A 25,530-nucleotide genomic window follows, 5' to 3' on the forward strand; every position below is an offset into this window, starting at 1 on the left:
GATAAAGTGCTAGAAAAAGTTGCATTCCATGCTCTATCTATCCTGTCCTTTCCAAAGAAAAATAGAAATAGAGGTGGTCCATGTTAAAGAGCTCTCTGACATGCTAATCATTCATAAAAATAAATTATATGATGGAAAATTAGCTTCCTGGAAATGCAGAGTAAAACGACATTAAGATACAGTACCAAAATCCAGAACACTGACGCTGTCACATGCCAGGGAGGGTGTGGAGCAGCAGGAAACTCCATCGCTGCTGGTGGGAGCGCAAAACAGTAAAGCCGCTGTGGAAGACAGGGTGCCAGCTTCTTACTAAGCCAGACCAACTCCTACCATATGGTTCAGCAGTCTCACTCCTTGGTTTTTACCCAAATGAATTGAAAAGTTGTGTCCACACAGGAAAAGGCACATGGATGTTTATAGTAGCTTTTTCATAGCTTTGCCAAAACATGGAAGCAACCAAAATGCCCGTCAGTAAGTCAGTGGGTAAACAAACTCTCCTCCATCCAGACAGTGGAACAGGATTCAGCACTAAAAAGAAATAAGACAGGGAGGAAATGTAAACGCATATTGCTGAGTGGAACAAGCCCGTCTGGAAAGGATTCGTGTTGTATGATTCCATCTATAGGACATTGTGGAAAAGGCAAGACCATGGAGACAGTAAGATGATCAGTGGCTGCCGGGGGCTGGAGGAGGGGGGGATGAGCAGGTGGGGCACAGGGGATTTTAGGTCAGGGAAACTGTGTGTGTACTACAGTGGTAGATACATTTTATACATTGTCAGACCCATGCAGTACATGACAGCAGAGTGAGAGTGAGCCCTCTTGTGAACTGTAGACTCCGGACGGTGGTGATGTGTCACTGTAGGGCCATCAATTGTGGGGACTTTGATAATAGAGGAGAAGGTGCATGTGTGGGGTCAGGGGGTATAGGGAACGTCTCTGTAGCTTCTGCCCAGTTTTGCTTTGAACCTAAAACTACTTTAAAATGTAAAGTCTATTTGTTAAAAATTAGCTACCTGACAGGATTATACCAGAGCTGTCAGCACAAAATTCAATGGCAGGAAATAAACCGCAAGAAATCCATAATGATTTCTCGGGAATGCCTGGTCTTCTCTCGAAATTCTAAGCAGTCACCCTAGTACTTAATCAGCCAAACTAATGAACCCTGAGGAGAGAGGGAGAAAGATAGAGACAGAGAAGAGAGAAGCATCAAGAAAAGAAAGAGTTTTCTGTTTAAGGTTGATCTTCTTAATGGTTTTATATTGGGCATTGATACCCAATAGTCTGACGGGTTTCCTTTTCAGTAATATATGTAAGCCCTTCCATTTATCATCCATTTAGGTTCTAAAATTCCCCTGTTCAGTCTATCCCCGTATCAGAGGCTGCTGTCTCCCTCTGTTGGTGGTAACCAGAGTTGCTGACATTTGCTTGGCCACTTAATTTTTCTCATCCTATAAACATTCAGCAGCTAAGTCACTTCTGTGTTTTATTTTTAATGCAATTAAATAAATAACTATTTTATCTTGTTGTCTTTAAAATTAGCACGCACAGAGTCCATAATTGTCTGGACCTGTTAGATCCCTGTGCCATGATATCATCATCAGTACCATACCAAAGAGACGAGGAAGCATTTTGTAATTCCTCAGTATTTTACCAACAGGAGGGGCCTTTCTGACCGGTGCTTATGTGCCCCATATTTGGTTAGAGAGCACACAGTGGCAGACTTGCATCTGCATGTTTTGATTTCAAATCCAAATGCCTTTTCAGTGAATATTTACTGAGCGTCTATGAAGCCACGAGGAATTTAAAAATGAGGAAGATACAATTGCTGCACCCAAGGAGGCACCTAAAAAAACATTTTGAACAGGTCTTCAGTAAACAGTCACTGAACGAATGAACAAATTGTATCGCATAATGAGTAACATAGGAAAGATATTTTTTAAGCGTTATAGGAGCACACATGGGGGACTGATTTGTAGAGGAGGTGGTGTTTGTGTAAGCCCCGCAATGTCAGGAGGAGAGGTGTGAGGAGAGGTGTGGGTGCCCCAGGGAGAGGTAGCATTGGGGGTGTGGAGCTGGCATCAGCCTGGCTGTGGGGTGTGGTGTGAGAGGCTGGGAGTGGCCATCACTGTAGGAACAGGAGGGGATGTGGAAGAACCATCCATGGTTCGAGGGCAGCCTTTGTTGGGCATTCATCTGTAGACGCCATTGTACCTGCAGCCACCAGCAAGCCTGAAAGGGTTTGGAAGTAAAACAGGTAAGAAGCAGAGAGGCTGCTTAATAGGCAGCTATGATAGTTTTTATTTTTTAAAAATCCCAAAAGCACCAAAAAAGGGAAGCATCTTTAAACAGCTGGAAGGCAGAGTGGGAAAATCAGCAAGACGTTGTCTGTCCCGCCCTGTGAGATGAGACAAGTGCAGTGGATGTGGCCAGGTTGGTGGGGAACCCAGGAAAAGGACCCCTCCCTCAAGGGTCCTCCCACCTGGCCCCCCACCCCGGTTGGGTAGGTAACTTCAGCAGGTGGTTGATGGCCAGGCGTGAAGCAGCCATTAGGACAATGAGCCACATTCAAAGTAGCAACTGCATCTTATTCACTTCAAGACAGAGCAGGGAAGAGGCCAGGGTGACTGCATGGCCCCCTGGAGCACAGGGAGGGAATGTGGGACCTGCTCATGGCCCAGGAACCCAAACCAAAGGTTGCTGCTGCTACATTAACCCAGGAGGCAGGACAGCACCAAGCATCTTAGCAAGGAGCCAAGCTGGGAACAGAGAAGGAGCATATTTTTCTGGCAGTAAGGAAGGAGGAAGGAATGAGTGAAAAAGGAATTTCGAAGTAGAAGACTTCAAGTTCACTTGAGCAGATGGACTTGGACCCTGGCACATCTGCCAGCATGATCAGAAGAAGGGATCTTGGGAGGGGCTGATCCAAGGGGCATGAAGTACACATAGAATGGGCCAGACCCCACAGCACAGCTGGAAGCCAAGCTGCATGGGCCAGTCTATATCACCCCACCCCAGCCAAACCACAGACTCCTGAGTGAGGAGCAAATGCTTGCTGACTGAGCCATTGGCCTTGGGGATGGTCGTTACACAGCAAGCGCTTACTGCTGTACCACACATAGACCACCTTTTCCTACTAAAGTATGTTAATTAACAGGTCTTAAAGACGTTCTACTTCTCCCATATTCACTGATACTAGAGATTATTTCTTTGAAAAATATTTTGAAAGAATAAAATAAAACCATTTATCATTATTCTATATTTTAGACTTAGGTAACTCTAAAAAGCAAAAATTCTTAATGAGCCACCCTTTCATGCATTCTGCTATTTCTGATCTCTAAATAAATCAAGATTCTAGAGGCAGATCCAAAATCTTATCCAGATAAGTCACTGAAGACACAGAGGCGCACATGTCAGCTGGGGCCCAGACTCCCACTGCTGGGGAGAGCAGCACCCAGGGTCCTCTCATGCTCCCTGTCTACTGAACTCTTCTTTCTCCCAAATTGCATCAGATGTCTCTGATGTCCCAAACATTTTCTGGTGGAATCGTGATGGTCTATCTGATCATACCTACATGGCTTAAAGAGGCCAAAAGTGCACAGCAATCCACTTCAACACATTCTGCCTGGGGTGCAAATACCTGTACCCCCAGCATATCTTCCTACACCCAACTCTCAAATCCCTCCCAAGATTTTACAACACCATGAAGGTGATTTCTTGGTTTTTAGCTCCTCTGATGTTTCTTTCCCACGTCCCATGTCATGTTCACACTCCCCAGCCCCCATCAGTCAGCCAGCCAACAGTAACAAACGTCATGTGTGCAGCTCTGCACCAGACATGACAGCATGACCTCAAACAGAAAGACCTTGTCCTGGCCTTCCAGGGACACTGGACTTTCCACAGCTGAAGTGAGAGAACACATGTAATGAAGATATGCAACACGTTTTCACTAGGAAAGGACGTGGGCTGTTCCTACAGAAGCCAGCTGCTTACCCACTGTCGGTGACTCTCCGGCTCTCCGGCTGCAAGCAGAAAACTGCTTTGACAAACAGAGACAACCTGGCCCCAGCCCAGGCATCCTGTCACAATTGGTCTAGGTCGGGGCCTTGGCAGGGGACAGGCTTTAAATCTCCCCAGGAGAATACAATTTGCAGGCAGGGCTGAGAGCCACCACTCCATGCTGTGGGCACATGGGTTGTCAGAACTGGGTAGTGCTAATTAGGGCTGGCATCAGGGGAGAGGCGATTTTCAACTCAGAGAAGGTTTGACTAGAATGCCGTCACAGGTGTGATAATGAGCTCAGCAAAACTTTGAAGTTGGGGACAAGAGAACAGAAAGGCAAGGCAGTGCGAGCCAGTGGTTATCATCGCTGGATGGGGGAAGCAAGACATTCATGTCAGAGTGGAACAAAAGAGCTGGAGAAATCGTAGGGAAGACATCACCTGGCCCCTCCACCTGGCCATCGGTGGAACAGCGTGAGGGGGTGCCACCTTCTTCAAGTCTCAGTTTCCCCAGCTGTAAGGTGGAACATCATCAGATGAGGGAACGGCCCATTGGCTTGTTTGTGAGGGACTCCACACACTCAGAGTGTGCAGCTGTGGCCAACGAAACCAAGGAATTCCTCCTCACACTGAAGACGGGTCAGTGAGGAGCTGCATTACCCTCCGGGTCCTGGGCGTCACACGTCACCTGCCAGCTTCCAGGCATCTTCCCGGAGGGCCCCTGTTCTTGCACATACCCTGCTCATGTGAGCCTCAGCATATCCACATATGGTTGGCATCGGAAATGAAATTTCTCATAACAGAACTGCAAGCGCACCCCGACAGAGAGACGAGGCCACCATGGAGCTGATCCTGCCGCGGTCATTAGTCTTTCATGGTAGGAAAGTTAAATTCTTCCTCTTCTCAAGTGATCTATTCTCGTACCCACTTCACCAGATTTTCAACCATCTCCTCCTCGCCCTGCAGCCCACCTGATGGAGTGCTCATTGGTGGGAGGTTGTATTCTGAGCCTGCTCCAAGTTTTCTCTTTGTTGGCACTCTCAGATGACCCTCAGGACCCCACGCCCCAGCTCTCCCTAAACCACAGATGCTGTCTTTTGTTTTGCATTTCTGCTTCTAGAAAGACGTTGCCCGGCCGACACTGAGAGGCAACAGTGAGTGAAGTCTGTTACACAGGCTGCAAAGCCATCTGGACTTTCTGCTGAAAAGGTTGGACATGGTTTTAGGCAAGATTTTTATCATATCGGAGAGGGAAAAAAAGTCTTGAACACATTACCATCTTCCAAGGTCGGTGTCAGATTGTTTTCCCCTTGTCAGTTGCAAAACAAAACAAAAAGAGATGACATGGAAAGGAGTGGGAAATGAAGGTACACATCTCCCGAGGAAGCCTTGTCAAAAGTAGTGGAGGATAAAGAAAAAATAAATTAGCTTTGGTTTGATCAGAAACTGGACAGACTTCCACTGGTAGAATAGTTTGTCCAGCATGCCTAAGCCTTTCCAGCGAGAATGCCCTTAAAATGCAAAAGAAAAATCTGAGATGCTAACAACAGAGACAGAGATTTGCTTTCCAAAACTGATTAATAGCTTTTAAAACACATACAAGAAGAAAGGCAGAGGAGGAAGGGGCTAAAACAGACCACATGAAGAGTAAAACTGCTGTGAAATCTCTCTGTCTTCCTCCCTCCTTCCCTCCCTATCTCCCTCCATTCTTTCTCTCCCTCTCTCTCCCCTCTTCCCCCACCTCCCTCTCCTCTCTCTTCCCTCCTTTCTCTCCCCCCTCTTTCCCTCCCTTCCTCTCTCCTTCCTTCTGTTCCTTGGTCTTTCTCTTCCCCTCTTTCCCCCATCCTTCTTTCCCTCCCTCTCTCCCTCCCTGTCTCTCTCTCTCCCCCTCCCCTCTCTCTCCTTCCCTCCCTCTCCCTCTTTCTCTCCCTCTCTCTCCATGGAAGGATGTTAGGTATCTTAGCAACGAAGGCTTTGGATTTTCCCCTCCAGTTACTGACAAGAAACCAAAATGAGTTCTGGTGTCAGAAAACTTCCTCAAACAGGGAGCTTTCTCCGGAGAACAGGTTCCAAGCAGCCAATGCACCCCTCGACCTCTTTCCCCACTGGGGTCTCAAGCTGGGGCCCCCCGACAAGCCAGCCAACAGCGGGCAGTGGCCTCGCAGCCTCAGCCCGGAGACCCGAGTCAGTCCTCATAGAAGCACAGCACCCGAGCCACCTCTGCTCCTCACATTTTGTCCCGTGGAGCACTGACAGGCCCCGCAGTGACAGAACTTACGAGTGACACAGGCATTTTTGATTCCTGGGGCAAGAGGGTATGAAGAAAACACCTACCTAATTGTATCAGAAAAGATATGCTGAGTGTCTGTGCATGCTGTGATTTCAAAGAAAATCCCTTAGTCGAGAAGGGTCTCAGGTCAAAAAGACTTTCATCTAAGTAAGGGGGATAAAAAGACTTCACAGTAGAGTGGCAATTACTAATCCTGTGATGGTAATTTGCCTAACTTTTTAATTTTTTTCTAAACATTGACTTCAACAAACATTTATTTTGTGACTGCTCTGCGAGTTAAAAACAAGATTCTAACTTTGGGAGGCCGAGGTGGATAGATCACGAGGTCAAGAGATCGAGACCATCCTGGTCAACATGGTGAAACCCCGTCTCTACTAAAAATACAAAAAATTAGCAGGGCATGGTGGCGCGTGCCTGTAATCCCAGCTATTCAGGAGGCTGAGGCAGGAGAATTGCCTGAACCCAGGAGGCGGAGGTTGCGGTGAGCCGAGATCGCACCATTGCACTCCAGCCTGGGTAACAAGAGCGAAACTCCGTCTAAAAACAAAAAACAAGATTCTAGCCAGGTGTGGTGGCTGATGCCTGTAATCTCAGCACTGTGGGAAGCCGAGGCAGGAGGATCGTTTGGAGCCAGGAGTTTGAGACCAGCTCAGTTAGAAGGATCGCTTGAGACCAGGAGTTCAAAACCAGCCTGGGTCACAGAGTGAGGTGCCCTCCCCCACCCATTCCCAGACCATCTGGAAGTGCCCAGTGCAGACATGGTCAAGGCAACTTAACACAGGCATGTTGACAGCGGTGAACACTGCTTTCTGAGCAGCTGGCGAGGTCAGAGTCTTAGGAAAGTTGGTGGCAGACGCAAAGAACAGGCTTGGTAGTTGGTGTTCTTCAGATTGATAACGCAGAGGGCTGAGCTGCACTGACATGGCCACAGCATGCCTTCTGCCACCGCACAGCCCCTGACCTACTGCAGCACCAGGCGCGAAGCCTCTGCCCAGCCAGGCCTCAGGGCCCTCTTTAGGGAAACACGGGCTCTTTCTCCTCTCCCGGCTTTCTCCAGGCCCTCCACACACCAGACAGAAATCTGACGGAACCCACACACCACACCCTCTGCAGGGCTGAGCTCAGCATCCTCCAGGACACCCTACAGGAGCCGTCTTGGCTGCTCACTTGTCCACATTCAAAACTTCACTGGGTCAAGGTGGGTCGTCTGTGGTTTCGCCTGAGATGCTTACTTTTCTCAGGATTTTCATGGAGCTCTGGGACCTGGCGGGGCCCTCACTCCATGCAGCCGCTTTCACTCCACCAGAGGCATTGGGGATGTAAATAAACAAAATAAAAATATCAGAGGATCCTGCAGGAAAGACAGTGCCACATAGGTGCCGGTTGTTTTGGTGTGAGGAGGGAATATGGACCAGAGGACCACGTTTTCTGCACATGCTGAGCTCCGAGGGAGCACCATCCCTCTCCTGCCGGAGCCCTCAGGACACTCAGCAGCAGCACCCAGCCTACCTTAGGGACCCAGGTGCCCTGGGAACCACGTAGCAATTTTCATCCACTGATTTCTCTTCTCCAGATCCTGCTTTCAGGGCAGAGAAAGACTTGGGGGCAGTCACAGGACAAAGGGGTCTGAGGGTCCCACCTCTGTGGCATTGGAAGCCCTCATGACGTCTGCCTCCCTCGTGCTTCTGCAGAGGAGGGCTTGGTGTGCCGGAGTATTTAGATGCTCCCTTAAAGGCTTTCCTTGAATTGAACAGAAGCTGGGAAGTAAATATTACTTTCTTGTTGGAACAACTGCTTTCTCTAGGGGAATGTTTTTCTCTAGATGGGCTGAAACGATTCTTGTTTTTATCTTTTTAAATCCAGATGAATGCAAACAATCATGAATCAGCCCCAAACCGAGGGCCTCATCTGTCAGCACCCTCGTGTCGCACACAAATGAGAATTTAAAGATCCTAATTAAACCCGGGCTCAAAATATCTTCCTGAGTAGACCAGAAAGCGCCAGTTTCACAAAAGCAAATACTGCATCTTTCCAATGTGGTTTTTAGTTTATTTTCTGCGTTTTAATAGTATTTCAATTTAAAGTTGATTGCTAAAGCAGTAACTACGGTTAATGTGTGTAAACAGATTTGTGTATATGTAACGATTTAGGAAACTGGGCAACTACAACTTGACATAATCAACAGGTAGTCAGACAGATGTCTGAGCACATAACCCTCAACTGTTCAAGACTGAACGTGGGATCTCTTATCTCAGGCTTGTCTGAAATCCTTGATTAGTAAAAAGCCCTTAGAAGACACTTATAACATTGCAGTCAAGAGCCCAGATTTTGGAGCTTGAATTCAAACATTGGGGTTTGATTCTGTGTCTTCCACCAACTGCCTGAGCCCGTGTCAGTGAGCCAGCCCCATCTCTGTGCTGACTGTCTCATCCGTGCAATGGGGGTGTATGTACCTGGTCCCAGGGAGCCCAGCATCTGGCTTCAGCGTCAGTGTCCTTCCGCCTAGCAAGAGAAAGGCCCTTCATGGCTCTGCTGCAGGTATGGGTCACCTGCAAGTCCCTGCAGGCCTCCACTCTCCACTGGAGGTGCCCACAAGCTGGACAATGGCTGGGGCTGATTCACAAAATAAATAGCAAAAATGCAGAGGACAGAATCCACTTGTCAGACACAGTGAGGGGGAAGGTAGTCAGCTCCCAACCTTGCAAAGCCTCAGGCATCAAGAGCCTCGGCCTCTTAGGACTCTGTCCCTGCTTTTGTTGTGTGCAGTCCTTCATTCTACAGCCACGTTTTCTTCATTTTCCCTGGATGGATTCTTTACTGTAACTGATTATGTTGGATAAAAACATGCTAACAATACAAGACCGAAACGCCTCAATGTCTGTTACCCTAGAAGTTGAAGATGTGTCCACCCAGCAGCCTATGCCGAGCCTGCTCTAATCCCCCTCAGTGTACCTGTGGGAGATGCAGGGCACTCTTATTCGGCAAACACCCACCTGCCTCTCCCTGCTATGGAGCTGGAAGGGCCTGGCCAGCTCATGCGTGCTAGCTGTGGCACACCCACCATGGAGTGAGGGCCGGGGGGTCCTCCCAGGGGCTGGATCCTGTGGGCTCTTGTCACCCAGCAACACTGCATGGAGTGAGGCCTGTGTAGACCGAAGGAAGAGGCAGAGAGAAGGGGTCCTGGCCACTGAGCCAGCAAGAGGAAGCAGGAGGCCGGCAGAGGGGGCCCAGGTCCCCAGTGTAAACGCAAAAGTATCTGAGATAAGTCTCAATAGAAAGTATATTTTGCTGCGGTTAAGGACGCACCTGTGACACAGCCTCAGGAGGTCCCAACACGATGTGCCCAGTATGGTCAGGGCACAGCTTGGTTTTATGCATTTTAGTGAGAATTGAGACATCATTCAATGTGTGTAGGATTGACATTGTTCAGTCTGGGAAGACAGGACAACTCAAAGCGGTGGCTTCCAGGTCACAAAATTTTCTGATTGGCAGTTGGTTGAAAGAGTTATGATCAGCAGAAAGAAAGTCTGGGTTACCATAAGGGGTGTGGAGACCAGGCTTTGACCATGCAGACCTCCGGGTAGCAGACTGAGGAGAGAACAGGTGGTCAGTGTTTCTCGTCAGCCCCAGGTCCGTGTTGATGTTGATGCTGGTCAGCTTTTCCTGAATTCCGAAATGGAGGAGGGGTCATCAGGCATGTCCGACCGTCTCTTCAATCAGCCTGAACCAGGTTTTCAGGTTAACTCTGGAATGCCCCTGGCTGAGAGGAGGGATCCCTGTGGTTGGCTGGGGGGCCTTAGAATTTTATTTTTGGTTTACAACAGTATTTAGACAACCACGTTGCATGTCAGAGTGCCTCAGCTTCCTCTGTCAGACGCTCCTATTCAGGAAGCGGCTTAGGACCTGCAGAAGCACCCATGGTCTTGGTACAGGTGGCTGCCTGCCCACTCCAGGAGGTCGGGGGTCATCTGCTCTCCTAAGCTCCTACCCCCAATTCATCTAAGAGGCAGCATTTGCCATGGCAGGCCTCCTCCCTTACTACCTGTATGCTGGGCAAGGAATTTTATTTTTCTCAGCCTTGGCTTCTTCATCTGTAAAATGGGGTAATAATCGTAACTGCCTCTTAGGATTACAGTGTAGATGCACAGAAATGACACTCGCTGTTACTTAGAAGGGCACCTGATATGCAGTCAGCCCTTGAGAAATGTCAGCTGCCATTTATCACATGACGTTTTGTGTTTCCTGATTTGTATTCTAGGCTGCTTTATGTAGAGGACCTTGTCTCATTTAGCCCTGTATTTCATCAGTGCCTTGCACAATAAATTCTGATTGATTCTTTTCCCCAGGGGAAAGCGATGGGGGTGAAATAAAAGCAGAAATGCTGGAGAACTGGTGTCTGAGATGGCTGCTCCAGGCCGTTCTGGGCATGGCCTGCAGTCAGGGCTCTGACAGACAACCCCTCAGTCCCTTTCCAACTCCCCTTCTTCCAGCAGTGCACAAGCAGACCTGGGGCAAGTGTGCTTTGGGATGGGGAGACACCGTGCACACTCGGTGGATGTTGTGATTGCAGTGAGGGGGGAGACTGAGTTCTTGTCCTCAGGCATCCAATCTGACAAGGACGATGTTTGTGTCAACAGTCACAAAATAACACACCCAAGCTGTGAAATCAGAAAGGAAGGAATGCTTCAGTCAGAGGTCAGAGAGCAATGCTTAGAGGGGCCACGCAGCCGACCGCGTAACTCCAAATCACACGGACTCAACCTTTGAATGTGCTGTTGTCTAAGACGGTAGCTTTCCATTTAAACAGAAATAAAGGTACATGTAATTAAAGAGCGAGCAGGCAGTTTCACTGATGAGCTTTTCCTCACCAAAAATAGACTGATGTTTCCACTAAAAGTGACTACATGGCACAGCTGATATATGTGTAATTTCCTCTTAAGGTTGACTCTGGGTCCAAAATCTATCCAGAATCTATGTGCAGGGCTACAGAACTTTCATGAAAATGGAGGGAAGAAAGGCAGTTACTAGGGGCTAGGACATTGGTCAGAGGGCACAAGACTTCGGGTACAGAGGAGGGACAGGTTCTGGGGATCTGTCACACAGCACGGTGACCATAGTTAACGTATCATGTATTTCAGAGCAGCCGAAAGAAAGGACTATAAAGGCTCTCACCACAGTAAGTCTTTGAGGTGGTGGATATGTCAGTTAGCCTGATACGATCATCCCACAATGTGTATACGTATCAAGACATCACATTGCACCCCTACATATATGCAATTATTTGTGAATTAAAAATAAAACTCGGCGGGGCGCGGTGGCTCACGCCTATAATCCCAGCACTTTGGGAGGCCGAGGCGGGTGGATCACGAGGTCAAAAGATCGAGACCATACTGGTCAACATGATGAAACCCCGTCTCTACTAAAAATACAAAAAAATTAGCTGGGCATGGTGGCACACGCCTGTAGTCCCAGCTACTTGGGAGGCTGAGGCAGGAGAATTGCTTGAACCCAGGAGGCGGAGGTTGCGGTGAGCCGAGATCGCGCCATTGCACTCCAGCCTGGGTAACAAGAGCGAAACTCCGTCTCAAAAAAAAATAAAAATAAAAATAAAACTCTAAAAAGCTAACTATGTAGCTTGGATTTCCTTACGATTCAACACCTTATCCAGGTTCTTTTAAGGGGACCATCCTGTGAGCAGTCGTGGGGGACAGCCCTCACCAGCAGCAGCAAAGTCAGAGAGTTAACCAAGACAGACGGCAGAGCTCACGCAGGTTGCAGGAAAGGTCACCCCAACACATGCCTCCTCAAAACTGCATGCACCTACATACTTCAATGTACCGAAACGTACCCTTAAACAGGTTACTACTGAGAACACTTTAATTTCAAGGACGAGGCATGTGGGTATGAGTTATTTCTGTAGTTTTTCTAAGAAATCTTATCTCTGCACACAGTTGGACAATAATGGCAATAACAGCAGCTGGCATTTGAGTGCTGGGTGCTGAGCTCAGCAGTGCTGGGTACGAGGCTAAGCACCCACATCCACTGTCCTCCAACCTCACAACACCCCGACACCAACACTGCTTCTACTAAAGAGACAAGTCAGGTTCTGCAGGCATAGGTCTCAGATGTGCCAAGATGCAGAGTCTTGGCCTTGAGGGCTGATTATGAAGACGCCTCTTGCAGAGCAGGAACTGATGGCTCGGAGACCCTGATTGCCCCACGGTGGTCGTGCAGCTGGGGGAAGGCAGTGGCAGAACTCAACTCCAGTTCTTCTGATGCCAAGTTTAGGGCTTTCCCACCATACAATGGCTACAATAAGGGATTTTCCTTTTCATGCCTTCATTCAAATTTGCCATCTGCCTTTAGGTAATTTAAGATTTAGAATAATTGAATTGTCAGATAATTTGAACTATTTGGTTGGACATTGGTTACCAATCCCTGATTTTGAAATTAATGAGACTTTATTGTAATTGTCAGAAAACAGGGCTCATTGCATGACACAGAGACTGCCTCTTCCACAGAAGCACAAAGGGATATGAAGACAGAAGTCAGGGAAGATCCTCTTCCATTTTCTCTGATTATTCTGAGGCTTCGGTTTGTGTCTGGCTGGACTTTTCTGGCAGTGTTTCTCGTGCCTCCTGGGTCTAGATGGGGTGGGGAGCTTCAGAGGGGGCTCCGAGGCGTGTCCCACCTCCACATGGACTCTGGCCCTGCTTCCTCCTGCCATCCACACTCCCAGGCCCCCTCTCACCTCTCTCCAGTGACACACCACCCGCCCCCAGGAAGCAGAAAGTTTGAAGGGGAAAGGAGCCTGGGACATGGGGGCATCGGTCCTGGGTTCCTTGTCGCCCCACCCACATACAAATCTAACCTTTCTGATTTTTCAGCGGCATAAACCCAAAGACAGGATTTCAACAGGAAAATATTTACTGGAGGCTTTTCCCTTTAGAGTCTATTGATTTTAGTATCCCGCCACTTTGGCCGAATGTCAATTTTACCCTGAGGACTCCTGCTGCAAATTTGAGCACATTTTATTTATTCATGCCGTTCAAAATATTAGTGTTGGGAACGAGTAAAGTTTGAGTCTCGCAATGTTCCCATTTGAAGTTCATTTTCCAACGTGAATAATGCTGGTAATTTTCCATGGTAATCGGAGCCAACAGACAAAATGTGGGCAACAAAAAGTGGAAGCTAACGAAGCAGCCTCTTGCTGTGGTTTTCCGCTAAGCAGAGTAATGCACAGCTCATCAAATAGGGGGCCGACTCCCCACTTAACTCTGGAGCTGGAAGCACCTGGTTTCCACTGTCATGTGAAATCACACTCCCTCTCCTCTGACCACGTCTGGTCCGATGTGCAGCCAGTGACCATTTGTACATTTGTAGCTTCAAGGCTGGGTATCTCAGACCTCTGCTCTGAGGGCTCCAGGCAGAGCCTAAGGGCATCACCAAAGATTCTGCAGCTCCCCCACCCACTCAGTCCCACCTACCACTGTCGTCCCTGTGAGAAGCCAAGCTGCCTTGGGAGGGCTCACAGGAGGGGTGCGTTTCCCCACGGTGTGAGCTCTTTCCTGGGAGGCATGAATGACTCGAGGAAGACACATTAACCCTCCCCTGCTGCCATGAGACCCTTCAGCAGGCATTGTCTAAATGGCTAAATCACTGACAATAATGAGCACAGCAGGATGTCTCTCTTTTTCATATGTAAAAAAGAATTTAGGCTGCAAATGACTCTTCTATTGATTATTCAGGCTTTCTGACAGGTTTTTAAGTCTCCCTGTGCAAGGCTTTCTATATTACAAAGCACCATCTCACTTGCCTCCAGTCCAGCCTCTCTCGGGCCCTCCCCAGCCACTCACCTGTCCTCTGTAGGAGCTGAGGCATCTGGACTGCAGCCTCTGCCTTCCTGACATTGCTTGGAGGGGGAGTCGCTGCTGGGACCCTCACTGTGCCTCCTCTCAAGGACTGAAGGTGGACCAGACCATGAGGGTCTCTAAGGCCCACCTTCCTCTCCCACTCAAGGACTGGACTTGGACCCCACAGATGTGCTGAGTTCTTTATGTCGAGGATTTACAGCATATGGCTGGATTTGTTTTCTGAAACCTGGGAACTCACCTCAAAAGAGCAGCAGATAGTGCCCATGGAGAGCGGCCGCCACGCCTCAGAGTCAGAGCTGAAACAACTCCACTTCTGCCTCGACTACTTGCTTGCTTTAGAACTTTGGCTGAGTTACCAAATCTCCCTAAACCTCTTTTTCCGCAATTATAAAATTGGATGGTTTCTTCACACAGTTGTTGGGTGGATTCAAAAATGTGTCAGCAGTTCCCAGCAGGGGTCTCAATCCGGAGTCTCGCAGCATGCCGCCTGTGCTGGCAGTGGAGGCAGCGTGGGCCGCGACAGCTGTAGTGCCGTACTGGTGCAACACTTAACATTCCCAGCCCTGAGAGCGTCCTCCGAATCCAGCCTACATCTCGGGCTCTTGAAGCAAAGCAAAACAGCAAGCCGCTGACCCTGCCATGACTTAGCCGTGCCTTCGGCGCCAGGCCCTGGATCAGTGTCCTCACCAGGGAATGCGGCTCTTCACACAGCTGCAGACCCCAGCCCTGTCACCCTGCTGGTCATATGCCTGGTGACGTCTGAGCTTCATGCAGGAGCGATCTCTGCTTGTTTCTTGTGCTGATGTATCCCTGGCAGGTATAATTGTGCCTGACCCTGAGAAGCATTCCATAAATACTCAATGAATTAACAGAGGAACTCCTTGGCCTGGCATCAAGATCCTACACTCTCCTGTAGTGAGTGGCCCTTTCAGTTTAATTTCTCATAACTACTCTGCACGATTCTTACTCAGGCCAGACTGATCTACACTTTGTTCTTTTCCCAGAAACAAATGTTTCTGCCTCTGAATTTCTTCAGGCTATGGCATCTCCCAATATTGTATGGTCCTGTAATCCCTGACAATTTAGATTTTGTGATTCCTTCAAAGCCCAGAAATTAACTCTCTTCCAGGGAGCCTTCCCTGATTACCCCACTTCCAGTCTCTACCCAGAATTGGCCTCTTCGTCCTGCAAGTATCTGTACAAGTCCAGTGAGCCACATGACAGGCACAGACCACAGGCTGTCTACACTGGTCATTCTCATGATCATCAACACTCCACCAATGAGCCACATGGAGGACACAGGCCATAGGCTGTCCATGCTGGTTAGTCACATGATCATCAACACTCCACCTTTGAGCCACCTATAGGACATGTATCCTAAGCTGTGCGCTCTACCATTAATTCACAGGATTGTTAACAAGGATAGAGATAATTGCAGCCCCTTTACCATAAAGTGGTTTATAAGGATTAATTGAAAAGAACTGCAACTAAAGCCTTTAGAAAGGGTCTGGCAGGTGTACAGTTTCAACGACCTTGGCTAGAATTCCTGTTAACCAATAGAAAGTCTAGAAAGAGTAACCACCTGTCCACAAGGTCTGTGGTATGTTGCACAAGTGTGATATGTACAGGAAAAAGAAACACAAGCAGAGCAATTATGGCAGGAAAGGACACGGCTTCAAAGCGCTGTAGGACACCGGGGTTCCCATGCTTGGGAAGCCATAAAGGAGCTGGCATTCAACCTCCACGGAGAAGCACAGGTTTACTGTCTGCCTTCTATGATGCAGGTTAAGGTGGGCAGAATTAGTACGCGCATGCGTTTTGAGCACCACAGGAGCCTCCGTCGAGCCTCTGACATAGTCACTGAATCGGAAGATACCACAGGAAGGTGTGGATTGGTCATATACACAGTGAGATAACTGAGTCCTCGGGGTCATGGGAAAGCATCTTCCCTCATTTTAGAAAGCGATCATGCAATATAACTTGGCTGGTGTGCTCAAAACACTAAATCTGAATGAATTTATCCAGCCTAGGAGATGGGATGAACCCCTCCAAGGCTCATGAGCATACTCTGCAATTTGCATTCATAAAACTAATCAAGCACAAGCTTATTTCTGAGCACTTTAGCTGCTTCTCCTGTAAACCAAGTGCCAGCTGGGGAAGAAAATCACATTATTGCAAGGTCTGATTAGATGGGTTTGCAGTGACCAAAGTTGACTGTATGTATTAAATCCCAAGTGATTAAACATTAAAAATTCCTAGTGTTAAAGACGTATGTCTCCCTACATGCATTCTAAGCTGCCGTCTAGCTTCTAACACCCTATGTCATCAATGACAATGTCATTTACATACAGAAATTCAACGATAGAAAGCTACATAGAGCTGCACTCATGTATGTGATTTAATTAAAAAGCAATCACTTAAAATACCTGTGGTGCAGTAGACACAGTTCTGTGGAGAAACCCGGAAAGGGCTTCACTGGGGAAATGGAAGGACACAGTGCACAAAAGGAAGATCTGAGTTTAAAGCCTTGGCGGCCATCAGTGAGACAGGTTTGTGTGGCCAAGCACAGAGGTATCTCAGGCCTTTGAGCACCACATAAACACCAAGGGGGTCCCAAAATGACAGGAAGGGGAGGAAGGTGTGCAATGAGTAAATGGGACCCCAACACAACCCATTCTAACTCCACTCCCAGGAGAAAGAGATTAATTAGGCAGTGAGGTTATCACTGGAGATGAGCTGTGCCTACCTGTGGGGACTCCAGCCAGAGGTGAGACTTGCTGAAGCCATCATGGGAAATCACACTGGTTAAATATTGAAGAGAGAAAACTTAACTAGCTCACTACAAATCTCTACATTTTAATTAGTTCACCACCCAAAGTAAGGAAACTTTTTCAATTTTTGCTTTTCTCTTTTTACATTCACCTTTGTAAAATGTTACTTGAAAAATATGCTCAATATAAATGTCAGGCGCCCCTCAATTTAAAACAAAAAGTATAAAGAGAAAAGGATTATAGAGGAGGAGATGTGGTTGACTTTTTAAAAGAAAAAGAAAGAGTCCTCATGGAAGCTTCCTGGGCTTAGGAGTGGAGCGAGAGCAGTCACCCAGGAACCTAGTGCCACATCCTCCCCATGCAGCCCTGAGGTCCCTGAAGGGCTGGGGGGCACTCCGGGGTGACAGTCTGTGCACCCATCAGTGCCACTCCTGACCCCTGCTGGCACCATGCTGAGAAATCACTCAAATTGTCTTTCATTGAGGCCGGACTCACACAGGAGCCAGACAGATTCTCGCAAACAGGTGCTGGAGCAATCCCATCCACGTCGTCCCACGAAACCAGGATCGACCAGCGCAAAGCTCATATGTACCTGGTGCTTCGCCTGCGCTTCCTGTTGTGTATCTGAATCCACAAACCACCAACACACAGAAATCTAACATCCCATAGGGGAGGCCTTAATAATGGCTACTTTCATAACAAAAATGTTTTCTACTGGCCAGCAGAACAGTGAGGAGGCACTAATCCCTGGGGCCTGGGGACCCCCCAGCACGTTCTCGAGACCTGCCTGCAGGCCTGAAGAGCCCCTAATTGGAGATGAGGTCATGATCTGGACCCACCAAATGTGTGACATCAGCAATAGACCGGTTCACCATGGATCCACCACACAGGTCAAATCAATCATGAGTTACGGTGCAGAGACATTTGCCATTCATAAGCTGTACGAAGTTGTACACTATCTGCATAAGTCTTCAAGTAGACTGCTGAGTTTCCTTTGTCTTTTTCTGATGAATTTCTCTCCTCTGTGACTCAGTAAATAATGCTGTTGCTGTAACCCACAACCCCCCAAAACCAACGGTGCACTATAAATAAGCCATGCAATGCTCAGCTCGTAGGTAACTCCCTCACCCTGGCCCATCCCTCTTGTGGCTCCATCCTGGGGTTCTCTGAATCCAGCTTGTAGGGAGGAAAGAGAGAAACGGGGAACTGAGGAAGAGAAGGCAAAGAGCCTGAGAAGGGGAACACGGAGCTTCGCTTTGGAGTTTCAGGACCTAAAAATGGCAAACACCATTTCCTCCAGCACTCAGGCAACCCCGGTCACACACCCCTCCTCGACACTAGAAGCAAGGAGGTGTTGTCATGTGCAGAGGAAGGAGAGGGACAGTCTGTACCTGCATGTCCACTTGTTTCTGGATATAGCCTATGAGGGGCAGAGAGCAAGTGGTGCCTGCCCCTAAGGTGAACCCACCAGGCTAATGCATGACACAGGTTCAGAAAGGGAGCTGCTCAGGTGACATCATGTTTTTGTTTGATGGAACTAACGTTGGTGTCCCCTGAAATTCATATGTTGAAGCCCTAATTCCCAGTGTGGCTGTATTTGGAGATGGGGCCTCTAAGGAAGTAGGTGAGGCTAAGTAAGGCCACGAGAGTGGGGCCCTGATCCAGTGAGATTAGTGTCCTTGTAAGAGCTGACACCAGAGACAGAGCTCACTCACTCTGAGCCAATCAGGTGACACTGCCACAGACATTCAGTTGAGAACATCGTGTCGTGTCCCTGACCTTCCTCAAATGCATATCCTTCTTGCATGGCAAATGCACTCATACCATCCCAACAGACCCAGAAGTCAGCGCTGAGCTGTGAAGAAGTCTCACCAAAACATCACCTGAATCAGGAGTGGGTGGGACTCGGGGTGCCACTTGCCCATCCTGAAGCTGAGCTCCCCTCCAGCCGTGAACCACGGAACCCAAACAAGTTCTGTGTTCCCAAAATACCACAGTGAGCCAGGCATGGAGCCAGATGCTCCCTTTCCAAGAGCAATAAGAGGCAATAGGGATTGGGTGGTGGGGCCTAAGCAAATCCAAAACCCTAAGGAAGTAGTTAAGGTAAAATGAGGTCACGGAGTTGAGGCAGCTGAGCCAGTGGATTAGCATCCTTATTAAAGATGACCCCACAGGCCAGACACAGTGGCTCGCACCTGTAATCCAGTACTTTGGGAGGCCAAGGCAGGAGGATTGCTTGAGCCCAGGAGTTTGAGACCAGCCTGAGCAACATAGTGAAACCCTGTCTCTACAAAATATTTGAAAATTAGCTAAATGTGATGCCCTGTGCCTGTGGTCCCAACTACTTGGGAGGCTGAGCTAAGAGGATTACTGGGCCCAGGAAATTGAGGCTGCGGTGAGTTGTGATCAAGCCACCGTGCTCTAGCCTAAGGGACAGAGTGAGACCGTATCTTGAAAAAAAAATGATCCCATGGAGTCTGGTCTTGCTCTCTCTCCACTGCACACAAAGGACAGGTCATGGAGCACACAAGATGGTGGCACCCATGTACCAAGAGAAAAGGCCTCAGAAGGAAATAGACCTGGCTGACACCTTGATCTTGGACTTCCAGCTTTCAGAACTCTAAGAAAATTAATTTCTGTTGCTTAAACTGCCTAGTCTATGGTATTCTTTTATGCCAGCCCAAGCAGATGAAGACAGTGTGGTAAGGTGGGGGGAAAATGCTGAGAATAACTGGTGGGAAAAATAATCACCAACTTTTCTCTGAAATTTTTACTTTTTAGACAGTTCATCCCTAAGACTTTCACTTATGCACACATACAGTCATTGATTCGAGAGGTACACCACTGTTGACGACAACTGTGATCACACGCAGTGCTATGGCAGGACCATGACAATCCAAAACACACCAAGCCATGTTCCCAGCCACAGACGCAGCAGCAGCATCTCATTGCAGTCACATCGTAACACATCAACTATTAGGTGATTGTGCAGGAAAAAGCATGAATCAGCCCTACATGAGCGTTGCTGGAGTTCTAAAGGCAGTGGATTTCAGGTGAGGGCAAGGACCTCCAAACAGGTAGAACAGGAAACCTTTCTGGCCTACGAAGGAGTTTTGGAGACTGAGTCAGGGCAGGACATCATGGATTAAGAAACAGGCTCTGCCATTACGAAAAAGAATGAAATCATGTTCTTTGTAGCTACATGAATGTAGCTAGAGGCCATCATCCTAAACAAATGAACAGAAACAGAAAGTCAAAGACCGCATGTTCTCACTTAGGAGTGGGAGCTCTAACACAGGTACTCACAGACATGAATATTGGAGCAGATGCTGGGGAACACTGGCGGGGAGGGAGGGAGACTGGGGAATACTGGCAGGCAGAGGGGGAGGGGGGGCTGAGAAACTAACCACTGGGTACTGTGCTCACTACCTGGGTCACCAGGCCTCAGCATCACTCAAACCTGCACTTGTACCTACTGAATCCAAAACATAAGTTGAAATTAAAAAAAAAAAAAAAAGAGCTGGGTGCAGTGGCTCACGCCTATAATATCAGCACTTTTGGGAGGCCAAGGCTGGCAGATCACCTGAGGTCAGGAGTTCTAGACCAACCTGCCCAACATGGCAAAAGCCATCTCTACTAAAAACTACAGAAAAAAGATTAGCCGAGTGCAGTGGTGTGCACCTGTAGTCCCAGCTACTCGGAAGACTGAGGCACTAGAGCTACTTGAACCCAGGAGGTGGAGGTTGAAGTGAGCTGAGATTGTATCACTACACTCCAGCCTGGGTGACAGAACTAGACTGTGTCTCAAAAAGAAGGAAAGAAACTGGCTGTGGAGTCTGGAATGTGTGGATCTGGGGAAAGGAACTGCCCTGCCCTTGAGGGCGCCGTGGCCACTGCCTGGAGCTGCCCTGCAGGACTGAACATTCGCACGTGGATGCCGTGGCCTCTGGCTGGCAGCTGCGCCTCCAGGCTCCTCCAGCTGGGGTGGGTGGAATCTCCCAGCCAGCAATGTCTCCACTCTGCCCTGTATGGTCAGGGCCCTTGTCACTCTGGATGAAGACTGAGCATCAGTGTCCACCTGGCATCCGCTGGCCATGCAAACCCTGCCCAGAGAGTCGAAGAGGCCTTCATCTGTGGAAATGTGATTCTGTCCAAATGTGATTCATTCCACCCCCAGCTGTTCCTCAAATGACCCCACGAGGGAGCAGCCAGGGCTCAGGCCACTTCGTTCATAGTGGGAGCCAAGGGCGGGGGTCCAGGCCTGCAGGGTGCAGAGAGCAGGCAGTCAGGCTCCACCACGGGCCCCCTCTATAGGACCACTGCCTTCTCAGGGTGCCGGCCGCCTTCACTCGTGTTCTGTCCCAGCTGCAGCTGCTCCAACCTGCACTCACAGGATGCAAAGTCTGCAGCCATCCTTGAGTTCAGATCCTGCTTTTCCTCAGAGCAATCTGGTCACCGGTTCAGTGCAAGCAAGGGTCAGGGTCAAGATGGCTGGGCTATGTCCCATCTCTGCTGCCCCCTGCCATGTGACTTTGTTACATTCCTTCCATAGCTAAAAAGGAAAATACTGTCACCTTCCTGGGTCTGCAGGGGAGACGGTACCGGTACCGGGCCTGTACTTCCACTTTTACTGCAGAAGAATTAGGAGGGAGAGGTGCTAGCTTGTTTTGTGGCAGGTTTTTCCTTTCTGGCAGGCAGGGCTGTTTTCACACAAACATGTTTTATTGCCTACAAATGGGATTTTGAAGGCTGCCTTTCTTATCTTTATTAATCAGAGAACTGTGCTTAGCAGCAGCAATGCCTGGACAGCATCAGCGTCCACACACTGGAAACGTGGAAGCCTGGCCCAGTGCCTGCACAGCATTAGCACACACCCGGTGGAAACACAGAAACCCAGTCCATCAGTAAAAGAGACTCTTTCCTGCCTCATGGATGAGACGATGTATTGATTTGGCTGCTCAGAGGCTCGGGCAATGCCTGCAGTGACTGGGAGAAATGACGATAAGGATGAAAATTGTAAGAGTAATAGTCACGGCCATCGTGGCTGAGCACTTCCCTACCACGTGTGGGCCACTGTGCTGAGCACTTAAGAGGCTGCATTGTATTTAATCCTTACAAAAACGCCAGGTGGAAAGGAAGATGAATTGCTTGTAAATTAGGAAAATGGGCTTCCCAGGCTCCTGAGTGACAAAACTCAGGGTCCAACCAGGCTTCCCTACACCAAGGCCTGCAGCAGCTACGCCAGCCAAACTGCCCCTGATGAAAAGATTAGGGCCCCAAGTCCAGGAAAAGGCAGTGACACAACCATGGGCCCAGAGGAGCCAGGGGAAGGGCAGCCACAGAACCACACTCTGGCTGCACCCTCATGCTACTGGGGTGTGCTGCCTTCCCAGAGACCAGGAGTCACCTTCTCACTAACCACATTATGTGACAGGGTGTGCAGGGGCACATGTGTATGTGTCTGTGTGCATGTGTATGCACATATACACGTGTGCCTGTGTGTGAGCATGTGCTTCTGTGTGTGTGCATGTGTGTACATATTTGTGTGTGCACGTGTGTCCCTGTGTACCTATGTGTGCATATTCATGTGTGCACGTGTGCCCTAGGTGCATTGTGTGTTGTGCTGTGTGCATATATGCAAATGTGTGTATCTGTGTGCATGTGCAGGAAGGTGAGAAGAGGTTGTGGAGTGAGCCATAGCTGGCCGTTTAGCCAGGAGAGCACCCTGAGACTGCTGGCTGCATAGACACTGGCTCTGAGATACTCAGAAGATGATGGTGGTCTATCATCCCTGTAAAAATCTGCTTCTCCCCAAAAGACTACTCTAGCCACTTCTCTGAGAGGCCAGGAGCGGGGAGTGGACACTGTTTCCATGGGGAGGTCGGCAGAGGTCAGGGTTTCTGCTGAGAGCACCGCTAGGGTTAACCACTCCCAAACCACTCAATATGATTCTGAGCTCTTGGGGCATACCTGGAGACAGGCCATGTGTGGCCACATGGGGACAAGGCTGTGAGGAGGGGTGGAGAGAAGGCCCACGTGTGGCCGCATAGGGATGAGGCTGTGAGGAGGGGGAGGACAGTGCCCATTATCCTCCGCTGCTCCTGCTCAGCCCATCATGGAGGCCTGTGCTTATGTCTTTCAGGAATTTGCAGACTCCATATCCCAGCTGGTCACACAGAAGTTCCGCGAGGTGACGATGGACCTCACACCTGTGCATGCCCGCCACAAAGCACTGGCAGGAATCATCATGACCAAAGGTAGCCTCCTCTCTTTCTGTGGGCATTTTTATCTCTAAAGAAAGGAGCGTTGGCATCTACCTGATCTTGGAGGCCAAACGGCTCTCTCCTCCACACCCAGCTGTGACAAACAGAATACCACACAGAGATTAGTAGCCAGAGTATATTAGCAGGAAGAGCCATCCCGACCATGGTGCGGTGGTTAGGCTGCCAGGGCCCGGCTCTGCACAGGCATCCCCCGTCTCTGGGAGGCCTGGGCAGCCCTTCCAGAGAACCCGAGTCTCCTGAGAGCCCTGAGTCCCCCTCACTGGAGTGTAACCCGCCCCAGAACACCCTCCTTCCTGCCAAGATTCCCCATCCCAAACTCATAGGGAAGGAATTCCACTCTGAGAAACAAGAGTGACCCAAACATGAGGGGGACACTGAGGGCCAAGGAGGCAGCCACCCCAGTCAGCCAGGGTGCGGGAAACCAACGAGGGCTAAATGTGAGCGGTCAGCACTGTGGAAAAGGCGAGCCACCAGCCCATTCATAACAAGCTGGTTGTGTGAATTCAACCATTTCCGTCTCCAAAGTGTTGCACGAGTGTGTAGTGACCTCCTCATTATACTCATCACACTCACACACCTGAGAGCCATTGCTATGAAACAGAAACTGACTTTTGGGTTAAGTTTCACACGCACGCTTGCTCTGCATGTGCCGGCAAAATCTAAGGCAGAAAAAGACCGTCAACCTGACACACAACATATTTGTGTTAAATAATGGTGGCTCACACCTGTAATCCCAGCACTTTGGGAGGCCTAGGTGGGCGGATCATGAGGTCAGGAGTTCAAGACTAGCCTGACCACACGGTGAAACCCTGTCTCTACTAAAAATACAAAACTTAGCTGGGTGTGGTGACACAGGCCTGTAATCCCAGCTACTCAGGAGGCAGAGGCAGGAGAATCCCTTGAGTTATGAGAACCCCTTAGTGTTATGTTTCCATTAAAAAAAGACTCATAGTCGAAGAGACCAGAATAAACATGAGTTTAGTTGTGTTGCCTTGAGATATTATATAGTGTTGGATTTTCTTTTCTCGGTGAAGCCTTTTGGACAATTAGCTTGAAGATAGAATTGAATGCTCAGTTATGAGTTAATAATCAGAAAATTGCAGAAGTATGTGAACAGCTTTGATTGGACCTTGAGAAAGTGTAGCAAAAATATTTCTCCTTCCCTTTCTCATGCATTTCCAGCTGCACATTTCCTGACTTGGGATAAATGAAGGCATCTGCTGAGGCCAGAGCTGCCAGTCCTCTCCTTAGTTAATTCAGCTTTGAGGGTTTTCACTGGTACCCCATGAATTATTCCAGGCTAACCTATTGAAATGAGCCATGAGTGGGATTCAGGTGGAACGAATGTCTAGTCAGTGACTGATTTTCTTTTCCTCTCCATTTGAGGAGGGATGGTTAGTATAAATGTGTCAGCATTCACACTACACAAGGGTCAGCATCGGTGTAGTGAAATCTGCCCTGCATCTTATAGTTTAAACCTAACAGTTTAAACCGAAGATTTAAAATCAATTGCCCGTCAGTGTTCCTTATTGTACTCAGCCGTTGGCCTCCATGAATCTTAATGTGCCTGAACAGACCCACGGAGACACAGCAGCAGCTTCACATTTCTCCGTATCCACTTAGCAATCATTAAGATCAATTCCTTGAAATCCAGATGATAATTCGCCATCTTTTATCGCAGCATGAGGTTTCTGTTTAGGGTTTTTTGTCCAGTTCATTTGTTTCAGCTTATCTTCCTCATGCCTGACTGATGCAAATGAAAAGACCTTGCTTTTAATTTTAAGATCCAAGTGACTGCCAGTCATTCAGGGGAGAAAACGGAAGGAAAGAGTTTTGAAAAATTGGAGGAATAAACTCTGCTTCTCCTAGGTCCTTGTGAAGATGAACTTATACAAATGCTCTTTGTATGATGGAAAGAGAAGTTTTAACTGTATTTAAACTGTCGTGCTTTCTAAAGTGCAAACGGGAAAATTATGTTTGATTACCAGCTTTATCTAGGACAGCACAATAACACGATTCTTTATTCAAGCCGAAAGCGTGGCGTGGGCAGTACAGACATAGTTCTTTACCTGGTGTGCTCATTTTAAGTTCAAAGGCAAACATATGTAGCAAAACATATTCTGCATTTCAAAACTTGGAAAACTTATGCTCCATCGTGGAATTAATTGGCACTTTCGTATTTTCCCTAATAAGACAGGCCAGATGACTTCACTCAGAAGGGTTTCCTTGCTGTTCCGGGCTGTTTTTACAAAGTTCAACTTTACCAGGCTGTTTTCAAGAAATGTGCATTTTTCCAGGGAAGTTATAAGTC

At 48.5% G+C, this 25,530-nt stretch overlaps 1 protein-coding gene across 1 annotated transcript in view; it reads left to right on the forward strand.

Moving 5' to 3' along the window:
• Window positions 1-25,530, forward strand: part of ADARB2 (adenosine deaminase RNA specific B2 (inactive)) — a 468,076-nt gene that overhangs the window by 368,793 nt on the left and 73,753 nt on the right. The window contains exon 4 of the mRNA XM_035306764.3: window positions 23,078-23,192. Coding sequence (XP_035162655.2) covers window positions 23,078-23,192 — 115 coding nt within the window. The remainder of the gene's footprint in view (window positions 1-23,077; window positions 23,193-25,530) is intronic.

Source organism: Callithrix jacchus, chromosome 7 (assembly GCF_049354715.1).
Source record: "Callithrix jacchus isolate 240 chromosome 7, calJac240_pri, whole genome shotgun sequence".
NCBI lineage: Eukaryota > Metazoa > Chordata > Mammalia > Primates > Cebidae > Callithrix > Callithrix jacchus.